Source organism: Columba livia, chromosome Z (assembly GCF_036013475.1).
Source record: "Columba livia isolate bColLiv1 breed racing homer chromosome Z, bColLiv1.pat.W.v2, whole genome shotgun sequence".
Lineage (NCBI taxonomy): Eukaryota > Metazoa > Chordata > Aves > Columbiformes > Columbidae > Columba > Columba livia.
In genome coordinates this window covers 42562532-42578132 of record NC_088642.1, presented here as the reverse complement: position 1 = coordinate 42578132, position 15601 = coordinate 42562532, and the positions used below count along the sequence as shown (strand labels likewise).

The 15601-nt window shown below is 38.1% G+C and overlaps 1 protein-coding gene across 11 annotated transcripts in view; it reads right to left on the bottom strand.

The window, feature by feature from the left end:
• Nucleotides 1-488: 488 nt before the first annotated feature.
• Nucleotides 489-15601, bottom strand: part of GNE (glucosamine (UDP-N-acetyl)-2-epimerase/N-acetylmannosamine kinase) — a 35285-nt gene continuing 20172 nt past the window's right edge. For 6 of the 11 annotated variants that reach the window (XM_005504598.3, XM_065045561.1, XM_005504599.4 and 3 more), the window contains 7 exons: nt 15057-15144; nt 13743-13953; nt 10372-10501; nt 7496-7717; nt 4298-4480; nt 3484-3600; nt 489-2778 (listed from right to left, as the gene is read on the bottom strand). In XM_005504598.3, the coding sequence (XP_005504655.1) occupies nt 2543-2778; nt 3484-3600; nt 4298-4480; nt 7496-7717; nt 10372-10501; nt 13743-13953; nt 15057-15144 (1187 nt within the window). In that variant the 3' untranslated portion in view covers nt 489-2542. The remainder of the gene's footprint in view (nt 2779-3483; nt 3601-4297; nt 4481-7495; nt 7718-10371; nt 10502-13742; nt 13954-15056; nt 15145-15601) is intronic. The other 5 variants (XM_065045565.1, XM_021290498.2, XM_065045562.1 and 2 more) reach the window with 1 other exon arrangement.

The window sequence follows — 15601 nt, the reverse complement described above, 5'->3', positions numbered from 1 at the left end:
CCACAGGATAAAAGGGATATAAAGCTACTGGAAAGTGTCCAGAAGAGGGCTATGAAGTAGGTGAAGGGTTTAGAAAGGAAGCTGTATGAGGAGCAGATAAAGTTACTTGGTTTGTTTAGCCTGGAGGAGACTGAGGAGACTCATTGTGGTCTACAGCTTCCTCACAAGGGGAGGAGGAGGTGCTGATCTTTGTGGCAACCAATGATAGGACCTAAGGGAATGGCAGGAAGTTGTGCCAGGGGACATTTAGGTTGGACATCAGGAAAAGGTTCTTCTCCCAGAGGATGGTGGAGCACTGGAACAGGCTTCCCAGGGAGGTGTCATGGCCCCAAGCCTGACAGTGTTCAAGAAGAGACCGGACAACACCTTCAGACACATGGTGTGAACTGTGGGGTTGTCGTATGCAGGGATGGGAGTTGGACTCGATGATCCTTGTGGGTCTGTTTCAACTCAGGATGTTCCATGATTCTATGAGGCAACGTCAGTTATGCTATTAAATACGATTTTTTTATTCTTTCTGATTTTATACACCCACAAACTTTTCAGGTGGAACTGTAAGGATGCATGCACCACTTGCATATAGGCAGCAGGTTCTTGTCTAGTTGACAGGAAAACATTTTCAAAAGCATTTGAAGAACCATTCTCTTGACAGGACTAGTTAACTGTTTAGAGTAAAACTTTTCAAATGTGCTTTATGCTTTCATGTTTTCTCTGTGCCTGCACCCTCCTTTCAGCTGCTAGGGAAAAACATATCACGACTGTGAAATATCAAAAATACAGAGCTTCAGGAGGTCTGGAAAGCAAAGCCTGGTCCCTCTTTTGTTCAGACGTTTCTTGTGATGCAAGAGGATGGAAAGATCAAATGTTGGGGCTCTTCTGTTAGAACCTCAATATGGTTACTCCTGACCTGAGCTGCTATAGCTGTAGAGCAAAGCCAATTTCTCCTTTACCTGGTCATGGAGCTATTGCTCTGGTATTGAAGTTAGTTCCTTTCCTGTGTGCCTTGGTTTACTTGGTGATTCCCACTAAGAACCCCTGTATCCACTAGAGCGTGGAGGTTCTCCTTAGCCCTCCTTTTGTTGCTCATGTATTTGTAGAAACATTTTTGTTGCCTTTTACAGTAGCAGCCAGGCTCAGCTCTAGTTGGGCTTTGGCCCTTCTAATTTTCTCCCTGTATAACTTCACAACATCCCTGTAGTCTTTCAAGTGTGGAAAAAGCCCCTTTTATTCCCTTGTACTAGTACTTTACTGGACTTCTGAGCATACATTAGAGTGTCTTCAGGGGCTGAGTTAGATGTTGAAATAGGGTATTAAATACAGAAGATAGTGTTGTGCCTGTTTCTCCACAGGTATCTTCTTGCTGGGATAGCTGATTAGTTAGAAGGATCTGTTTTTCAGTTTCTCCTTGTGTCAAGTAGTTATTACTACAGTATCTTAAAAGTGTGCTATAAAGCAGCCATATAAAGACAGAGCTATATATCAAGGACTACTGAAAGAAACATAAACCATTGTTTACCCAGGGAAGCATTCATTGGTATTTGGTATACTTTGCTTCTCAGGCTTCTGAATGTCTTAAAAGGTGATTTGACTTTCCATCCTGCCAGCTGATGCTCAACGCAGGACAAGAACAGTCTACCTGCAGCCACCAGAACTGCTGAGAAGATGCACTGTGTCACTCTGCAGTGCGCGAGTTTTCATGAAAAGTAGAGTCTTTATGATCAGATGTGCCACATAGCTTAATTTCAGCTAATGGGCTACCAAAGAATAAACAATCCCCTCTGCTAATTTGGCTGATGAAGTAGTAGACTAAGTCCCTTGAGAAAACCCCAAACAATAAAATTCAAGTAAGTGACTGTTGGCCATAGTCAGAAGACAAAGATGCTCTCTGCTGCACTTGTCAGTTTGTTCAGACTGCCCTGCAGGATGTAAGCACACTAAACCATGGTCTTTTTCTTCCATATGCAAAGCTTCTAAAAAGGGACTCTGCCCTCTAAAGATGATGTAATAAATAACTGCCTCCACCATAATTTCTACATGCAGCCTTTTTGATTGTAGAGGCAACTTCCAGCAGTTCCACCCACTGAAATTACTACTGACTATTAGTGATTACCTCAAATTTACTTTGTGGGTGAAAGCTCGGAAACAAAAAGCTGGTCACATTGTAGACTTCTCATTTCACGTAAGTGGGAAATGAGATTTGGATCCCCAAGTTTTAGCTGTAATTTGACACACCATACACATATTCCTCACCGTACATCAAGATATGCTCATAAATAATTCAGCTACACTTAAAACAACATATGGACTTACCAACAGAGGTGATTAAAAACAACAATTGCACATTTGTTCCTATGAAGTCAGATGAAATTTAGGAAAAATACAAAAAGGTAATACCTCAATTAGAAAACCCTGAAGTAGTCATTAACTATTCAGAACACTACTCTGATTCAGTAGCTGCCCTCATCAAAGACAAATTTTGGACAAAGTATCCCTCCACCCATTAGGAATTTGAATAGTCCATTTCTAGAATTCTTCCAGGTACCTAGTATATTCTACGTGTAGTGTAATCCAGTACCAGGCTAGCAGCTCCAAGAAGGGCAGGATCTGCTAGATTTGAGACTACCACATCCACAGTTTTAACAGAGGATAGAGCCTGTCGATTTATGACTTCTTTGACAGCATTAACGTAGTGGCTAGCTAGAACTCCAGAAAGGATCACAAGAGAGGGGTTCACGGTGTGCAGAATGTTCACAACTCCAAGGCCTAATGCTGTCCCAGCTGAAAAGATAAAGTAAAAAGAAATTAAGTAGAATACTTGAAGCAGTCCAGGCTTGGTAGCTGAAATAGGTCTGTTAGAAGCAAATAACACTGTCAGGAAAAGGGTTTAATTCCACAGAGCAGACAGTTTTGAGTTTATGTTATCAGAGAATATGAGTTTGCCATTAATTTTATTTCAAAATTAAAAGAAAAGGCAATTTTATTGCACATTAATGCATTATCCAATGATGTGGATGGGAAAGACAAAGCAATACATTACCACACTTGTAAGCTAAGAGAAAACATGAATGCATTACTCTACCATCTTAGAGCTATCAGCTAAGTATGAGGAAGAAGATCGTGTTTGAAACTAGAACTGTAAAATAGTCCACGTAAAGTAATGTGTAAATTGTCTTTACTTGCTCAGACTAGCCATTCACTTGCCTACAATATGTTCTCAAATTTTCCAATATAAAAATGTTGAGGCCTGACTTTTTTTAAGCTGATCTTTGCAGAAGCTTTTGATCTCCTAATTTATTTGAATATAGACTTTTAATACACACTCCTGCTAACATTTCCTCCAACATTTATATTTAACATTTATTACCATTAGTAATTATATAGAGAGGTCCTCAAAGTGTAGAGTTGTGTTCATAGAGTTACAGTGCATTACCATTTCTGTATCCCCAAAAATATTATATTCCACCCTTTGAGCTATGTTCTCACCTGTTCTGAGAATGCTGTCTGCTTTTGTGTTCCCAAGTTTAGCTGCTTGAATGAGATGTGCAGCACTAACAACCTCCTCCTTCTTCATTGACATTCCTTCTACTAAAAGCAGATCCTCTGTTTGAAAAGGAGAAAACCAAGAGGAAACAATGGTGATGTGGTAAGTCAAAAAATGGAAGGTGACAGGCAGTTAAGATCTTTACATCTCTTTTACTTGCATACCAAACCGTTAGTCCTGAGCAATCTGTCCCACCTGGAGTTTACCCAAAGCAGTCATTTATTATTCAGGGAACTACTTTTAGAAGCAGGGAATCAAACTCAAACAGTTATAGTATGGTAATCCACTATTCTTGTCAGCCCCAAAAGTTAATAAAATAAACCACAAATGTTCTCAAGCTTAGATAACACTGAGAAGCTATTGCTGAAAGACAATCACTGTGAAGCCAAACCTCACAGAATGCCTGTCAAATCACCTTACAGCATGCTTAAAAAGGAGAGACTAAGCTCTAATACATGCTTCGAGGTCCCTTCCAATCCCTAACATTCTGTGATTATGGTAATTTTGAGACCGGTGGTTCTACATGTGGCTTCCTTGGGTGCTGCCATCACTGAAAAAGAACTGTATTGTCCTACACAGGTTGTCGCAGCTCCTGGGTTGGCCATACACAGGAATCCTATCTAGTTGCCTGTACACGTGTTCTTGTCTCCTCCTAAAAAAAGCTGGCAGGTCTGTTTTTCTTAATATCATCTTTACCAATTTCTTCCTATACTGCAATTGTGTGATCATGTTTTCAAAAATAAAGTACATAAATACCATCGTGCAATCTCTTTGCTTCTCTCTGTAATGCTATTCCAGAGGCATATGCTTCTATACATCCTTGGCTACCACACAGGCATTCTGGTCCATCTAAAGATACAACAATATGCCCAAGCTCAGCAGCACAGAAAGAACTGCCATGGATCAATTCGTGTTGATGAACGATTCCACCTCCAATTCCTGCAAAGATATGAAAACTTCTACAATTAAAAAAATTAAAATAATACCCCCCCCCCCACCATTTTTAAAAACCCTATTTCTGCAAGACACTGGCAATTTGCTTATTATAATACAAGATAAAATATGTGCATCACTGGTCTTCTGTACTGGAACCCCAAAATTACTGATTATTGAAGAACTCAGATGACACCTATTCATGTTTGCATCAAAATGTTATATAATGCTTCTCCTTTCTTAAAACGCCTATTGATGTTACTGAACTACGATGGATCTTTAAGCTTGAGAATCACGCTCTTCATGCACATGAATAACCTTTCAAGTGGCCTTTAAATTTTGCATTTCAGAGGAAATTTTTAGTGAATCATAGAAAACCAGGTTGGAAGGGACCACAAGGATCATGTGGTCCAACCTTTCTTGGCAAAAGAACAGTCTAGATAAGATGGCCCAGTACCCTGTCCAGCTGAAACATAAAAGTATCCAATTTGCGGGAATCCACCACTTCCCTGGGGAGATTATTCCAATGGCTGATTGTTGTCATGGCAAAAAAATTTCCCTCTTGTGTCCAATCAGAATCTCCCCAAGATTAACTTGTACCCATTGTCTCTTGTATTTTCCATGTGACCCTTTGTAAAAAGAGTCTCCATCTTCTTTGTAGCTACCCTTTAATTACTGGAACATGGTGATGAGGTCTCCTCTTAGCCTTCTTTTCTCAAAGATGAACAAACCCGGTTCTCTCAGCCTGTCCTCATATGTCAGCCTCTCAGGCCTTTGATCATCTGTGTAGCCCTTCTCTGGACCCCCTCCAGCCTGTCCACATCTTTTTTGCACAGCAAGGACCATAACTGAACACAGTAGTCCAGGTGTGGACTGACACACACTGAGTACAACAGGATGATGACTTCTGTGTTTCTGCTGGCAATGCCCTTGTTGATGCAGCCCAGCATCCTGTTGACCTTTGCCACAGCAGCACACTGTTCGCTCATAATGAGCTTGTTATCCACCAGAACATGCAGGTCCCTTTCCACAGAGCTGATCCCCAGCCAAGCAGATCCCAGCCTGTGCTGCACTTCTCGGTTATGTTTTCCCAGGTGCAAAACCTTAGGTGCAAAACCTTACGCTTGTCTTTACTCATCTTGATAAGGTTGTTGTTAGCCCACTCTTCCATCCTGTCCAGGTCATCCTGCAGGGTGGCTCACCCTTCTGAAATGTCCACTTTCCCCCTCAGTTTGGTGTCATTGGCAAACTTAATCACGTACACTTGATCCCATCAGCCAGCTCACTTATGAAGATGTTAAACAGTGTTGGGCCCAATATCAATCCCTGGAGGATCCCACTCATGACAGGTTGCCAGTTGGAAAAGGAGCCATTTACCACTACCTTCTGAATATGTCCTCTCAGCCAGTTCCCCACCCACTGCAGAGACCACTTGTCTTGATTGTAATGCATCGTTTTCTCTAGGAGAAGGCCATGGGAAACTGCATTGAAAGCCTTGGAGAAATCCTAGTAGACAAGTTTCACTGCTCACCCCACAACAACTCAGCAGATTACTTTGTTGTAGAAGGTCATCACGTTTGTCAGGCATGACTTGCTCCTGCTCAATCTGTGCTGGCTATTCTCAATCACATGCTTTAACTCATTTGTGATAGCCACCTGGAGAACTTGTTCCAGAACCTTCCTAGGAACTGAAATACAATTTCGTGGATCCTCCTTTAAACGCTTCTAGTAGATGGGGGTGACAATAGCCTTCTTCTAATTGGGGATGTCCCAGAAGACCTACACAACTTCTCAAAGATTGTAGAGAGTGGCCTTGCAATGACATCAGCCAGCTCTCTTAATGCTCTTAGATGGATATTGTCAGGGCCCACCAATTTGTAGGTGTTAAGCTCTTAAAATAGCTCACATGTCAACTCTTTCTCATTAGCATCAACCTGGATTTCTGTTCCCAAGGCCTGGGGCCAAACAGTGCTTGTAAAGATAGAGGTGAAGGAAGTGTTGAGAACCTCTGCCTTTTCAGCATTGTTGGTGAATACTTCACCTCTGCTGTTTATCAGCAGGCCAATATTTCCCTTCTGTTTCTGCTTGCTTATGTACCTGAAGAACCCTTTCTTGTGGTTTTTGACATCTCTGGAAAATTCCAATTTGAGATCAGCTTTTGCTTTTCTAACTGCATCTCTGCACACCCTGGCAATGCCCTTGTAGTTCTCAACAGTTCTGTGTCCACTTTTCCACCTCTGCTATTCTTCTCTTTTCGTTTTGAATAGACTCAGAAACTCTGCCTACTTCCCTTACCTTTAAAGGGAGTGAATTGGTTTTGTGCTTTCAGGAGAGCATTCTTGAAAGACTCCCAGCACTCACTAGCTCCTTCATCCTCCACATAAGCTTCCCATGGCATCACTCCCAACTGTGTATTAATGCTGTATTTAGACAGCTAAACCTATGATGTAAAGAGCCGGGACACTTAAATCTGCAATCCTTTGCTGCCCCTTCCCAAGCCTTATGTGGGGATTAATCAGCTACTTATTAATGCCACCATTCTGAAGGACTATAAACTTAACAAATAATAAAAGTTACCCCATATTTGCATTTGAGATATAATAAGTGTCATCTCTCCTATTAGGTTGCTTACCTCCTAGATACACATCCTGATCTGGCTTGTATTTATGCAGCTGGAAGAGAATTAAGCTATACAGCTGAAAAAAAGCAAAATTATTCCAGCTAAAGTTGCTCAGATTTTCCTTATTTTGAAAAAATTGAATGCCTGCATAGCTGTGTCAGCAGAACTTCTTTTATCAAGAAAATTATACTATGCAAAAGGCTTCACTTGCCTGAATAGATTAAAAAGTACACTAAAATAAATAAATAGATATAATGGCAAAAGATTTTTGATTTAAGAATGTAATATATTAGGGTTTTCCAGGCACAGTAGTGGTGTTTATGCTTTTAGGATCAGTTGAGCCTCTGAGTAATGGTGCTGGTATTTTGACTTTGCATGTCTTTGAACTATAGCATACCCACCTGTACCAGTAATGAGTGTTACAAAATTTTCTATTCCTTTTCCGTGACCAAATTTCCTCTCTGCTAGAGCAGCACAGTTTCCATCATTGTCCACCCAGACCGGCAGGTGCAGAGCATCAGATATCGGGGTTCTGAGATCCACAGAGCTCCACTCCTGAATAAGTTTTGTAGAGTGAAGCACAATTCCTTCTCTGGGGTTTACGCGTCCACCTGTGGAAATACCTGAGTCCCAGAAATAACAGGAGAGAAAAATCAAAATCAAGTCTGTGTAACACTTTAAGTAAAGGATCTATTTTTCTCTTTGCAATTACAAATATTTTTATTTCTAATACTAGTCTTTGAAGCAGAGCATGCAAGCAAAAATTTCTCAGTATTAGTGGCAGTGCAATTTCTGACATGTAAAGGTAATTTATAGAACTCCATTGCCCTAATCACAATGCAGACAGTATCTTAAGACTAGGTAGGTGGGTGATGATTAGTGTTAGTCAAGAGAGTTAATGTTCCCACTTTAGGCAAAATTGCAGCAAATCACTTAATACCTGTGTTTGTTTTTAGTCAAGTATGAAAGACAAACTATAGCAAACTGTGCAAGATAAATTGTTCAAACCCTGCAACCGTGGAAGTGTCCTGAAATTTGCTGTAACTCTCAAGATTTAGAATGACTAACTAGAATCACTGGACTTTGAGTAGTAATTTCTATTGAAAAATACATTGTTTTGCAGAAATGTCAAGACTGTGTTCAAAGATTTGTTTCCTGAACAGAATAATGGCTAATAATAGGCACTTATTAGACAAATCAATTTTCACTAGCTGGAGAGGCTTCTGAAGTCACGACCTTAAAAATGTAGGCCACTCTGTTATGGAGGTATTTAGCTCTAGACCACAAAGTCTGAACATGTTATCTATTCATCATTGCACAAAGATTATTTAATTGTGTCACTTATCTAAAGATGTTAAGAAAAAAAGTCTCAGTGTTAAAATTATAATAAAAGGCAGACACAAAGTCTACAAGACAAAGAGCTGAATTTAACATTAAAGCTGCAAGACCAAAAAAAAATCTCACTTTGTAAAGCCCAAATCATCCAGTAAATAGGTAGTTCTGACAAGTATCTCTGTGCAACATTTGTGTCTAGATCTGGGCCTCCTTTGGTTTTAAAATTTGTGTTTTGCAAAAATTAAAAAAAAAAATTAAAAAAAAATCAGTAACAGCTTCTAGTGTTCCTTGGGCCTGATAGTTCTTTACTTTCCCCTCATTTTCATAAATCTGTTTTTAATATAAATGCTTTGTGGAAAAAAAGAGCCCAAACAAACCACAGTAAAAAAATTTGAAACTAACTGCAGATCTGTTGCAATCTAGACTTATTTGATAACCAAGACAAAAAGATAATTAAAATTGTGATTGAGTCCTACATTTTAATCACTCCACAAACCTGTGTTGTCTTAGCAGGAGTTCTCCAAGGGTTATGCTTATGTAGCTAGTATTTTGAGTGCTGACAGCAGTTTATAGGAGTAAAAGGAGGAAACCACTTTTTTCTTTTCATCGTGTTCTGTTAGTAGCTCTTTCTCCTTATTCATTTCCAATGGTTAGCAGCTGGAAGAAGGCCAGTGTTACTGATAAAAAGTCCAGGATTAAGTCCAGCCTTTCTGCTCAGTCTTGCAAAAATTTCTCCAGAGTCACAGGAACTCTCTATCTTATGATTATTAGCCTTAAGGAAATGACTAGAATCTAATACATTAATTATTCCCATAGGAATATGTCATATGTCATTCTCTAAAGAGAACTCTCAATTTCAGCTAGTATTCTGATTCAAACTACGATTCCTAATGAGACAAAGAGCAGCTAAAAAAAATACTCAGGCAAGCAATTTCTTATTCTGTAGTAACGCCTTCCCCCTTTCAGTAATTGAACAGTAAGCAATCAGTCACAGAAGGAAGGGGGCTAAAGAATAAATAGAATGTAATTCTTGTAAAATGACAAACTAAAGGAAAGCTTTTCCTGCATATATAAACCTCTGTAAACCAGTTTATAGTTTCATTATCCTAACAAAGGTAGCTGACTGTGAACTCTTCTTACATACTTGCAGTAGTGACTACCGCAAGGTTTACCATCTGTTTTGAAAGAACTACGAAACTTTCAAGATTCAGCGTAAAATAATGTGGGTAGTAAAGTCATGTATATTACCCAACAGATAGTCTGAAATATGTGAAGATCTGACACATCTCTTCATATGGTTTTGTGTATTTATTGTTTTGAAAAATACTTTTAGAAGAAGGTAAAATTAAATTTTCTTTACGCCGTGTGATTCAAGTAAGTTTTGGTCTGGAGAAACATCTTTTGGAACATTTTTCAGCTAAAATTAGGATTTTATGTCCTCCTTAAAAATCCAGGACACACTAATTGACACCTTAATAAATAACTGTAATATCTAAGACCAAAGCTCTCAGTTATCATTAAACTGAAGAAGTTCCCTATGGTTTAAACACAGATTAACTCAGAACTCTACTGCAGAGTAACCACACCAAAAATCAACAAAAAGGCTGCTTTTGTCTCTGTTAGCTGCAAATTTAATCTAATGTTTTAGCCTTTTTATTTTGCTTTAGTGTAACTGGGAATTCTGCTGCACGGTCGATCTTGGCCATAAAAAAAAGGCTTACAAACGGTACAGGGAACTTGACTCAGCTCCTGTTGTTTAAAGAGATATTTAATATATAATAAGCATCTGACTCATAATTCGGAGACTACAGGGAGCTTCAAAATCCACAAAAATCTATCACACATTTTAGATATAGTTTAGATAGGTGTTTTAAATTAATCACTAGTGATTTTGTGTTAAAAAACTTAGATAAAAAGACAAAGTTAATGTTTGTTAACTTACCTACTCCCAAAATTCTGCAGTTCACAGTTAGTGCCTCTGACGCAGCCTCTACACACATCTTTAGAATTAATTCTAGTCTGTCTTCATAAGTTTTAGGGTTGAGCTGGGTATACTTCTTAACTATTTCACCCTAGAAATAAAAAACAACAAAACATGCCTTACAGAAATTTACTTCATTATGAAATTTCAATTTAAACTACAGTTCAACTTGAAAACAAAGAGTCATCACTTTTGTCTTAAAAAAAGAATACAGGTGCGTGCCTTAGTTCTTGACTTACACGCTATCCTGTCCAAAATTCCTAACAGCTCTGGGAGACAAGTTTGCAAGATTAGGCATTGCATTGTGCTTCTGTAATCAACCTCTCCTGTCTGAAATAAAATACATATTTCAATGAACACATAGATTGTATAAAGAAATATCACAGGAGCTACTTGAACTGTTGTTAGGAGTAAACTGTGATACAGCAATACATTTATACTCAATACTAAAGTGTTAAAAGTGCTAAAAAAAAAAAAGAGGGTAGCAATTGCTAAAAAGGACAGAAAACCATAGTGCTTGAAGAATAAAATGTTTCCAATTTGACTACATCAAAGTTTTGCCTGGTGTCACAGGCACCACCGTTTTACTACCAGAAGGAGAGTAATCCAGAAAGAAATGCTAGAAATTTCAATGCAAAATTTACTATCCTTTCAGAAATAACTTTTTTCTAAGCAACATACTTCTGAGTCACTTGAAGTATTTCCGGAGTGCCATTTACTGTGACGTATATTTAGTGGGGGAGGGAGGGTCCAGGAGGAAGGGTTTATTTTCAGCCCTAGGAGTAATGCAGTGGTAATGAAGGCATTCATTATACATGCCTGAGTCTGTGAGTGCTAAGAAACTAATCTTAATGTAATGTTAATATTGCAGGATTCAGCCAGGAAACTGCAGACGATATGCTGCTTAGCAATGCTATTCTCCCTACTATGCCCCCAGTATTCTACAATATATGGAAGTGAACAGCATTGTATTAATACAGCTAAGCAAAAAGGAGTAACAAAGACGGTCTAAAAGCAACATGGCTGAGTCATTGTTGTCAAAATAACTTAGAAAATTCCAATACATCAATGGTTTGAGTATTAGATCCCATCATCTCAGCATCACACCAGCAGTAGGGTTCAGGGATTTTTATGTTTAGTTTCTTTTCAACTTTTGGTTTGGATGGGGGGTGGAAATCAGACTAAGTTATTTTGGAAGACAAAACATTATCGGGAGTTTTTGAGCACTCAGTTATTTTCCTAATGAAAAGAAAACTACACCTTCAACTCTGCCATTTCCTGTTAAATGCTTACATCTGTTGTGTAAATTTTATTATGAACATCTGACCCTTTTCACTCAACAATTTACTAACATTTTAACTTTCATAAATGCCACCTCAAGCTACACTCTGCAAAATGGATGGGATTTTTTTTTTTTCCTAGGCTGTGTTGGCAGAAAATGTGATGTCAATTTTACTTCTAAAACAATATACTTTTAAAAGGTGTCTTAAAGACATTAATGATCTGCCAGACATCTCCTTTTGAATGAATGCAAAAATTCTGGACCATACAATATTAATTTACATAGCACTTCATCTTCCTTTAGGCAACTTTTCTTCCTTGGTAAATATGTCTAACTGATCTAGTTTTCCGGAAGTATGCAGTGTAATGGCAGAAGTAATTGTCCAATACTGTTAGAAATAAAAACAAAAGAATTCTTAACATGAGTTTATTCACACTTTTTAAGTGTTGCAGAATTCAAGATTTATTTTTTTTTCCCAAACAGGAAGACAGGTATCTAAATGAGTTAAAATTCTCCAGTCCTAACTATTATTTGTAATATGTTATCTATGACTGTAGAACTACACAAGCAATGCATACTTCTCTGTGCTATTACACAGGCAAAGGAAAGCTTCCTACTGTGCCATTACCAGAGAAATGGATTGAGGAACTTCTAAGCATGGTGACCATTAAATCACGCAGTATCCCTAAACCTGAACATCTCTCCATACAGCTTTTACAAGGCTGTAAGTTCAAGCCTATTTCAAATGGGTTACACTTTTACAGGAAGAGAGGTACTTCAGACCCAAAACTCATTCATCTTTAAAGTCTCTATGAATTCTAGTATATGTATCAAATTCTGCTTATTCTGATGATGGTATTAAACCATCAAACAGATCTTCATACAAAAGACACAATCAACACAATTAAAACAAACAAACAAAACAAAAAAAAACACAAACAAAACAAAACAACCTACCAAAAACCATTTTAGGAATTTTAGAAGATCATCATACAACTCAAATCCAATACCCTCTTCCAATGCAAGATCAACAGACTATAATTCAGCTGGTTTTAAGAGACCTTTTAAAACCAATTCCTACTATTTTGGCAATGAAAACAGCATACCCTTCCAGACTATCTCAGGCTTCTCTTGCATTGACAGCTAAGCCGGATAATAAGAAAAACTTTTAAATTTCGCTTCCACTGTTTTAATACTGTACTACTTGCTTGTGCACAAGTGAATCTGTTTTTTCTCTCCATGGAAGAGACTTTCCACCCCTGCCAGTCACTTTTCTCTTCTCTAGATAATTGTAGATTCTTCAACTTCTCTCTGTTTTCCATGTCTGTAATAATTATTGTTGTTTTTCCTCCTTATTCTCTTTCCAATTGGTCTACATCTCTGTGGTGTGATGCATTACAGCGAACACTGTTCAACTGAGGCATGATAATGTCTCACCAATTACGCTTCTATGCAGGAACGTACTGAGAATTTTTGATTACTGGCTGTTCTCTTGATAGAAGAGATGCAAAGTTCTGTATCCTGAGCCCAACCACCATGAACCCACCACTCTTCCTCAGTAAATTGCTTTGCTAGATGCTGGTTGTTGCTCAAAATGGGTCTGTGTGTCCATTACATGGCTATGTAAGGCAGTGGGGAACTAAAAACTCTGCTTTTCGAGCCTTTCCCTTTTTGCTTGACATATAAAAAGTTGCAGAGTGAACTAAGTAATCTTTTATGGGGAACCAACACATCTCAATGTTGTCCTATTCTTCAAGGTCTATATGACTTCCCAGAGAGAGGGAGCAGCTAGGACCATGCACCAGCTAACAGGCTTTGCTACTTTAACAGTGGTCTGCCAAAAGCAAACCAGCAGGCAAGTTGTTTCAAGACCTTATAAGAGGTGCAACAAATAAGCTAAAATCTACCTAACCCCTAAACAGCAAAAAAGGATAGCACTACTTTATTTTTGAGCTCTTTTGCATCATAAGCCCATATCCCCATGGTGCGAACAGAACCACAAAGCCTAATGGAGTTTGCATAATGTCTAAAAGCACAACAGAATATTTACCTTCATACTGACAATTGCTACTCGGAGATTTGTTCCGCCTAGATCCACAGCTAGAGCACTCTGCGTCTCCAGAATATGGTCAATATCTTGAGAGATATTATCTTTGACAGGAGGAAAACAGAATTTCTTTTGCAATGGTTCGTTGAGGTCAATAGATTTAAGGAACTTCAAAATCCTTGGAACAGCATTACCATCTCCATATATTTTTGAGCTATAACATGAAAAAAACAAACAAAACCAAAACAGTTTCATTGGAAATAACACTGCAATAGAGGAAGTTCTTTATATAACAGAAGGATGTAACACTGTGGCATTACAAAATTATGATACAACTATCATAACAATACTGCAGCTCACACTACACAAACCTGTCATGGGATATGGTAGATAGTGTCATTACTTTGAAGATCACACAACAGAGGGGCAAGTATGGCATTAGCTCAATTTTGGAATACAAAACACGGAAATTAGAAAACTGGAAAGCTAATGATGTAAAAAAAATTAAGAGCTTAATGAAAGGATCCACATAATTAAGATCTAAAATTATGAAAAGTTTATGTATGTGCTACAAGTCCAGACAAGATGTACTTATCACACAGACAACCACTATGTAGTAATAAACTGTACATTCATGTCAGTTTTCAACATATAAGTCTGGTTTTAAAATACCATAGTAGATGCTGTCAGACATTTGGTATTACACAATTGAGTTTTATTACTCTGTTGAGGTTCTCAAAAAATATACTTTTGATTCTTGTGCTTAATTGGACAACTATTATACCCTGATGCTTTTAAGAACTTACACATTAAAGGAGGGTCAGTGCTCCATGGCTGAAGAATAATAAAAAGCGTCTTGCTATAATCCTGCAGCTCCCCTGGAAGCTTGCACTCAGGACCCTCCATGTATCACACCTTAGGTCAAACCAGCTATAAAGTAGCATGTCCTTCAGCCAGGAGTCAGGGGTAAGCAGACAGGATGTTCTGCCCCATGCTGCTCCTTTGGAACGAGCTCTCTTAATCATAGCAGTCTAAGCTAACACAAGAATTTTGTCCTCTTGACTTTCTGTTGGACATTAAATTCTTAGTTATATCAAAACATTACTTAGTAACATTTCGCTCTGCAAATACTAATCTGAATACTGGGCATTGCACTATGATTTTGAATGAAGTACATAAAATGAAAAATAATTTGTAACCTCAGATTAGTGCATTAAAAGCATTCCAATCAAATATGATAAACCATCTTCATGACTAAATGCCTTTTACTATACTGCTTTAACATTCTCTCCAATGAAACACTATGAATATACTTACCATGGGTACTGTTTACCAAATTGCAGCTGTAGAGCATGCAGAATCTTATCCTGTGTATCAGCATCACGAACATGAAGAACATTTTCACCTAGATGACAAAAATTAACATAATAGGACAGGTCAGCTTCTCAAATTACATTAGAGGATAAGAACTGCTCTAGAAATTAAGAAATAATTATTTTTTCTCCCCCTGAGCAGAAAAGACTACAGCCAGATCAACATTGCTCTTCATCAATTATGTGCCTCCCCTTGCTCCCAATAAAGCATGGTGACTCCTATGATATGTTGTCATGCATTACAAACCACCAGAGAGTAGAATATTAGCCTGCAACAGAATTCTGTTATTAAATTACAAATGGACAAATGAAAACGGTAAATTTCTATTTGTGTCGTATCTGCATATCTGTGAAATACCACAATACAGTTCCTTCCTGAAGTGGTGAAGAATTTGTATTTTTTAAAATTATACTATAATACATGTCAAACATCAAACTAGCTACAAAGGAGAACAAATAGTTGCCTATTCTGCTAAATGGAATCCACTG